Below are 7371 nucleotides of genomic sequence, written 5' to 3'. Positions count from 1 at the left end.
ATAATGATAAAAGCTACCTTTTTTTTTTTTTTTTTTGTAATGTTTACTGATTTCTGAGAGGGGCAGAGAGAGACAGAGCACGAGTTGGGGAGGGGCAGAGAGAGAGGGAGACACAGAATCCGAAGGAGGCTCCAGGCTCCGAGCTGTCGGTACAGAGCCCGACGCGGGGCTCGAGCTCACAAACTGCAGGATCATGACCTGAGCTGGAGTTGGACATTTAACCGACTGAGCCACCTGGGCGCCCCAAAACTAACATTTATCGGATGGGTGTACCAAGTATTTGATGCATATTAACTTTTTTAACCTTCTCAACGCGCTGCTCCGAAGTAGGCACTGCTGTAAATCCTCATTGTGTAGATAAGGAAACTGAGCCACAAAAGAATTAGGAACTTGCCCTAGAGGTAGGATTTGAATCCAGATGGAGTGCTTCCCAAGCCCAGACCCTCAGCCACAGCACGACATGACCGTTAAGCCTAAAGCCGTGAGTTGAACATGGCCGTTTTCCTGAAGGTTCAGGTTGCATGATGGTGAGTAATTAAGCACATTATTTTTTACAATGATAAAATAGATATGAAGTCTTTTTTTATTTTTATTTTTTTTAATTTTTTTTTTTAACGTTTATTTATTTTTGAGACAGAGAGAGACAGAGCATGAACAGGGGAGGAGCAGAGAGAGAGGGAGACACAGAATCTGAAACAGGCTCCAGGCTCTGAGCTGTCAGCACAGAGCCCAACGCGGGGCTCAAACTCACGGACCGAGAGATCGTGACCTGAGCCGAAGTCGGATGCTTAAGCGACCGAGCCACCCAGGTGCCCCATGAAGTCTTTTTTTAAATAATTTATTTTATTTAACAATCTAGAAAGTTCTCAGCCATCAGCAGTTCCAGTGCAATTTCAGGTGCAATTGGGAATTCAGGAATCTCTGTGAAGCTGTTAGTGTAGCGAACCTTGTAGGTAAAATACATGCATACTTTTGATAGCACATGTGAAGGGATCTCTCTAAAATTGACTTCATTAGGGGGAGCCTAGGTGGCTCAGTTGGTTAAGCGTCTGACTTTGGCTCAGGTCATGGTCTCACAGTTCGCGGGTTGAAGCCCCGCAGCAGGCTCTGTGCCGACAGCTTGGAGCCTGGAGCCTGCTTTGGATTCTGTGTCTCCCTCTCTCTCTGCCCCCTCCACCACTCGCGCTCTGTCTCTCTCTCAAAAATAAACAAGCATTAAAAAAATAATGAAAAAAAAAAATAAAATGGACTTCATTAGTTTCGTTCTCAGCAAAGTGACCAGGGCCACTCGACATGGTTTTTATTGTTCCGGATGTTAGTGCATGTTCTCTTTTGACAACAAATTCATGACCATCCGAAGATATTGATATGACATCCATGGCAGGATCTTCACAGCCGCCATAGGTTTTCTCTTCTCCATCCATCATGTTCTTATGAAATCCTACTTTACTTCTGCAGGAACTTAGTTTCCTGGAAAGGCAGGGACGCAGCCTATAGCCAGCTTCCGTCAAAAGAGATATGAAGTCTTATGCAGACACACAACCTCAAAGAAATTTTTAGTGTGTAGTGAATTGTCTCAGGCTGCACCCTGGGTGTGAGGGTATGTGCTTCCTCTCCTCCATGTCTGGGGCACACGTTCAGTGAAAAATTTAAGAGGTACTATGGTGTGCCTTATCTGTTCCTGGATTCGGTTGTCCTGCACCGAAGCCATAGGTCAGAGGTCAGAGGCTGATAGAATTTCTAGCCATTTTTCTTGGAGTGTTGCTCTGTCACCTTCCCTCTTCGCAATGTCAAGGATAGGTCCTGCTGACGTCCTCACCTGCGGGGCAAGAAAGGAGCCTTTCCTTAGACACTGAGACCAACATCCCAGAGGTAGAGACTGTGTCTTTTCAGATCTCGAAATGTGTTCATGCCATACTTCCCTCCTTTCTGGGAATCAGGAGCACAGAGAAAGCAGGATCCTATCAGCTCCTCCTTCGTGGCACGTTTATAAGGACAAGATGACACGCAGCTGGAAGGATCTCTTCTGGATGGACTTTGACTGCCACTGAGAGCTCTCCTCCATCCTCCACAGAACGATCCACCGAGCAGCAAGGTTACAAGTTCACTCTACTGATATCTTTGTTTTAGTCCCTTTCTCTCCATATTGGATGATTACAAACTAAACTCTAAGAAACACTGGGTTCATAAAACGCACCAGGATGACAAGTAGCATGCCAAACCAGAGTCTATCCGGGGAATTTTCTCCTGGTACTGTTGGCATGACCTTTTTCTTTCTTTGTTCTTTCGTTCTTTGTTTTTGTTTGGTCGTGTTTGAAATTACACTTTTTGAAATAACTGCAGATTCGCAGGCTGTTGTAAGAAACAACACAGAGAGATCCCATGTACCCCTCACCAGTTTCCCCCCACGATACCATGTTACAAAACTAGGACAGCATCCCAACCAAGATATTGACAGTGACAGAGTCAAGTTACAGAACCTTTCCGACAGCACAAGATCCCACTCGTGGTGAAATTTTATGGCCAAATCCACTTCCCTCCCTGCTGACCCATGCCAACCGTGAATCCGTTCTCCATAATTTTCTCCTTTCAATCATGTTACCTGTGGAGTTACGTATAGGATTGAATTCTGTCACGCAGCATGATTCTCTAGAGATTCAACCAGGTTGTTATGTGCATCAGTAGTTTCTTTCCTTTTATTGCTCAAGTATCCCACGGTACGAGTGCAGCACAGTTTGTTCAACTAGTCACCCACTGAAAAGCATCTTTTTTTTTCCAGCTTGGGGCTATTATGAATAAAGCTGCTATAAACATTTGTGCCAGGTTTTTGTGTGAACGTGTTTCATTTCTCTGGGATAAATGCCCAGGAGCACAATTGCTGAGTCATGTGGTGGTTGCAGGTTTGTTCTTTTTAAGAAGCTGCCAAAGCGTTTTCCAAAGTGGCTGTACCATTTCGCTCTCCCACCAGCAATGCGTGAGTAGTACAGTTTCGCTGGGTCCTTGCTATCCTGATCAGTGAGTTGTGATGCCTCATCGTGGTTTGAATTTGCATTTCCCCAATGGCGGAAGATGCTGAACATCTTTTCATATGCTTATTTGTCATCTGTATATCTCTTCTGTGAAATATCGCTTCCTGGTCTCTTTGCCCATTTTCTTTCTCTTTTTAAAAAAAACATTTTTTTTAATGTTTATTTATTTTTGAGACAGAGAGAGACATAGCATGAATGGGGGAGGGTCAGAGAGAGAGGGAGACACAGAATCTGAAACAGGCTCCAGGCTCTGAGCTGTCAGCACAGAGCCCGACGCGGGGCTCGAACTCACGAACTGTGAGATCATGACCTGAGCCGAAGTCCGACGCTTAACCGACTGAGCCCCCCCGGCGCCCCTCTTCGCCCATTTTCTAACGAGTTTTTTTGTTTGTTTTTTTGTTTTTTTTACCATTGAATGTTGAGACTATATGTTTGAGACAGTAGTCCCTTGTTGGATGTGTGGTTTTCAAATATTTTCTCACCATCTTTAGCTTGTCTTTTCATTCTCTTAACGTGGTCGCCGGTGGTGCAAAAGTTCTAAATTTTAATGAAATCCAATTTATCTGTGTTTCTTTTGTGAACTGTGTTTCTGGTGTTAAGTCTAAAAAGTCTTTGCTTAGCGCTTAATCTCAAAGATCTCCCTCTATTTTTCCCCCCAACATTTGATATTTTTACATTTAAGTCTCTGGTCCATTTTGAGTTTATTTTTGTAGCAGGTGTGAGACAGAGGCTTGGGTTCATTTCTTGTGTCTGGACGTCCACTCTACTGCCACTTGTTGGAAAGGCTACCCTGACTCCACTCTAAGTAATAGTAGTCGCAGCACTATCCAAAGTCACTTGGGCATATTTGTGTGTCTTTTTCTGGGTTCCCTGTTCTAGTCATGGCTTACTGTGCCTACTCCTCTCTCAGTGCCTCACAGTTTTGGTTACTGATTGTATAATATTACTTATGACATAATAAGTCTTGAAATCCACATTGTTCTTCTTATTTCACTTTTTTATAAAAAAGCTATTCTACCTCTTTACCTTTTCGTATGCATTTTGGGATACTCTTTACTCTACATGTGCAAAAAATCTCTCTAGGATTTTGATAGAAATGTCATGAAACCTGTATCTAAATTTGGGCAGAACTGATATCTTTACTCTGTTGAGTCATCCAATCCATGAGCAATGTATGTTTATTTACTGAGATCCTGTTTGATTTCATTCATCAGCACGGTGTAGTTTCCAGTATATAGATCTTAGGCCTGGTTTGCTAGATTTACACCTAAGTATTTCATTTTTTAGTTGTTTGTTTAGAATTATAAGTGGTATAGTATTTTTAATTTCAATGTCCACGTGTTCATTGCTAGTATGTAGATATACAACTGAGTTTTGCATGTTTATTTTGTATGCTGTGACCTTCATTGAACTCCTTTATTGGCTCTAGGAGTTCTTGGTAAATTCTTAAGATTTTTTACGTAGACAATCACGTCATCTGCAAATAGGGACAGTTTTATTTCTTCCTTTCTGATCTGTATGTCTTTTACTTTCTTTCCCTGCTTTACTACACTGGCTTGAACTTGCAGCACTGTGTTGAATTAGAATAGTGGGTGCGGACAACCTTGCCTTGTTCCCAATCTTAAGTGGAAAGCATTCAGTGTTGGTACATGGTCTAAGTGCGCCAATTAAAAAAGAAAGACTGGTGGAGAGAATTTCAAAACATGACTCAACAGTATGCTGTCTGTAAGAAACCCACTTCAAATATAATGATGTAGGCAGGTTGGAAAGGAGAAAAATGGAAAAAGATATATCACGCAAACATCAATCAAAGTAGGAGGGACTATATTAATATCAGATAAAATAGGCTTCAAAGCAAAAAAAAATTAACAAAGACAGGTAAGGAGATTATATAATGATTAAAGGGTCAATCCACTAAGGAGACATATCAATCCACTGCTGTTTTGTTTCCAAATGTTTGGAGATTTTCCTGTTATCTTTCTGTTATTGATTTATAATTTGAATCCATTATTTAAAAAAATTTTTTTAATGTTTATTTATTTTGGAGAGACAGAGACAGAGCATGAGTGAACCCTTGACCAACTGAGCCACACAGGTGCCCCTGATTCCATTATTTAAAAAAAAAATCAACATTTATTTATTTCTGAGAGATAGAGACAGAGAACAAGCAGGGGAGGGGCAGAGAGAGAAGGAGACACAGAATCCAAAGCAGGCTCCAGGCACTGAGCTGTCAGCACAGAGTCCTATGTGAGGCTCAAACCCATGAACCATGAGATCATGACCTGAGCCAAAGTCGGATGCCTAACTGACTGAGCCACCCAGGCATCCCAGTTTGATTCCATTATGGTGTGATTTTCAAGTCTTTAAAATTTCTTGAAAAAAGAATTTTTAGTGGCCTGGGATATGGTCTATCTTGATATCTGGTCTGTAGGCACTTGTAATAAAAGTACATTCTGCTGTTGCTGGATGGTGTTGTTACTACCCAAAAGGGTGAATTTCCAGCTCCCTACTCTTCTCTGACCCTCCCCCCTGCCACAATGTAGTGGGGGGCGGTTAGCCTGTTGCAGCCTGTGGAGGTAAAATTCTAGCCTCCCCACTTGGCCTTTTCTGGCAGGAGTAAGGCTACAGGCGTTTCTGTGGTGTTTGACTGGAATAAAACAGCTATTGTTTAAGATAATCTGACGAGGCTGACCCTTTCCTGGTCCTCTGGCTGGAGAGAGCAGGCTTTCTTTTTTCTGTGCCCATGGGTTTTCCCAGTTGCCTGCTTCTTTGGCCACATGTCTGGACACATGAGGCAAAATGAAAGCTCAGGGAACTCACCACCATGTCATTCTTTGGGTCCCAAGGTCTCTAGCCCATCTTCCCTCTTCTTTACACCCTTCATGGTTTTATACCAAATGTTTGAGATTTCTAGTTGGACTCAGCAAATGGAATGGAAAAAACTACCTCTGGAAGAAGTCATCTTCCTGGAAGAAGTCAATCTCTCGTGGCTTTAACAATATTAACATAAAAAACATAACCCTTTGATGCTCTAGTCTTTGTCTGCTTGATCACTCACTTCTTCCTTCCTTTCTTTCTTTCTTTTTATTTATTTTGAAAGAGAGAGAGAGAGAGAGCACCTGTGAGCAAGGGAGGGGCAGAGTGAGAGCAAGAGAGAGAATCTCAAGCAGGCTCCGTGCTATCAGCACAGAGCCCGACTCAGGGGTCGATCCCATGTGAACCTTGGGATCAAGACCTGAGCTGAAATCAAGAGTCAGATGCTTAACCAGCTGAGCCACCCTGACTTCTCTCTTTTTTAAAACATGTCCTCAAATCACAATGACTTCTCTTTGGGAGAGACTTGAAGCAAAGGAGATAGAGACGTGTGTGTTTGGATTACTGTGAGTGTGTTCAACTCTGTTTCTGTACCTCTTCTTTCCTTCAGAAAATGGGCTTGGACTTCCTGTGTTTGTCTACAGTGGTTTGTTCCTGGAGTATGCCCTGGGTCCAGAATGCCAAATGTCTTCTGGAATTGAGGTCTGGGCACAGATTAAGAATAAGGCCAAGGCTTATTCTTGGGTAAAGCAGACATGGCTGGCAGGAAGCAAGAACAGGAATGTGAGTCGTCTCAACCAGGGCAAGAAGCTGTCTTAGCTTGGGTGGCCATAACAGAGTACTACAGATTGGATGGCTTAAACATGGATTTTAATTTCCCCACAGTTTTGGAGGCTAGAAGTCCTACATCAAGATGTTGGCAGGGTTTTTCTCTGAAGCCTCTCTTCTTGACCTGTAGATGGCCTTCTTCTTCTCCCCGTGTCTTCACAAGGTCTCTCCCCTGCATGTGTCTAGGTCTAAATCTCTTCTTATCAGGACACCAGTCAGATTAGACTAGGACCCACCCTAATGACTGCATTTAAACTTAATTACCTCTTTAAAGATCCTATCTGCAAATACAGTCACATTGAGGGTTAAGGCTTCAACATATCAATTTTGGAAGACAACATTCAGCCCATAACAAACCCCAGAGAGAAAATGTGAAAGCAGAAGGCAGAAGGGGTAGAATAAGCCCTCAGCGAGACTTCAGGATGGAGCAGATCAGCAGAGGAGTATCTACTGATTTCACTCAGTGGTATTTTCAACAGATTCTGATGTAGTGCTCATTCCCAGAACATCCTGGCCTTGCTGGGTTCAACTTCTAGTTTATTTATTTATTAATTATTCTTATTAACATAAGGGGAAGTTAGGTCACTACTAGGGGAATTTTCCTAGGCACTGAACACATGTCAAATCCATTTTGTTCTTTTTTCTTTTCAATGTTTATTTATTCGAGAGAGAGAGAGACAGAGTGTGAGTAGAGGAGGGG

At 42.6% G+C, this 7371-nt stretch overlaps 1 protein-coding gene across 1 annotated transcript; it reads right to left on the bottom strand.

The window, feature by feature from the left end:
- Window positions 1-847: 847 nt before the first annotated feature.
- Window positions 848-1458, bottom strand: LOC132666506 (elongin-C-like). Its single transcript, XM_060614544.2, has 2 exons — window positions 1251-1458; window positions 848-1024 (listed from the first exon to the last, which is right to left on the bottom strand). The coding sequence occupies exons 1-2, from the start codon at window positions 1425-1427 to the stop codon at window positions 848-850; spliced, it is 354 nt and encodes a 117-aa protein (XP_060470527.1). The 5' UTR covers window positions 1428-1458.
- Between the last annotated feature and the right edge of the window lie 5913 nt (window positions 1459-7371).

The sequence above is a fragment of the Panthera onca genome, chromosome B2 (assembly GCF_046562875.1).
Source record: "Panthera onca isolate mPanOnc1 chromosome B2, mPanOnc1 haplotype 2, whole genome shotgun sequence".
NCBI lineage: Eukaryota > Metazoa > Chordata > Mammalia > Carnivora > Felidae > Panthera > Panthera onca.
The sequence above is the reverse complement of the archived record's forward strand: the minus strand, read 5'-3'. Positions and strand labels throughout refer to the sequence as shown.

Bases quoted from the DNA above. Each gene is read 5' to 3' on its own strand.
- LOC132666506 (XM_060614544.2), bottom strand. From the start codon at position 1,427: ATGATGGATGGAGAAGAGAAAACCTATGGCGGCTGTGAAGATCCTGCC. The intron at 1,025-1,250 runs GTCCATTTTATT...TGAGCCACCTAG, and splicing joins CTGAGAACGAAACTAATGAA to GCTCCCCCTAATGAAGTCAA.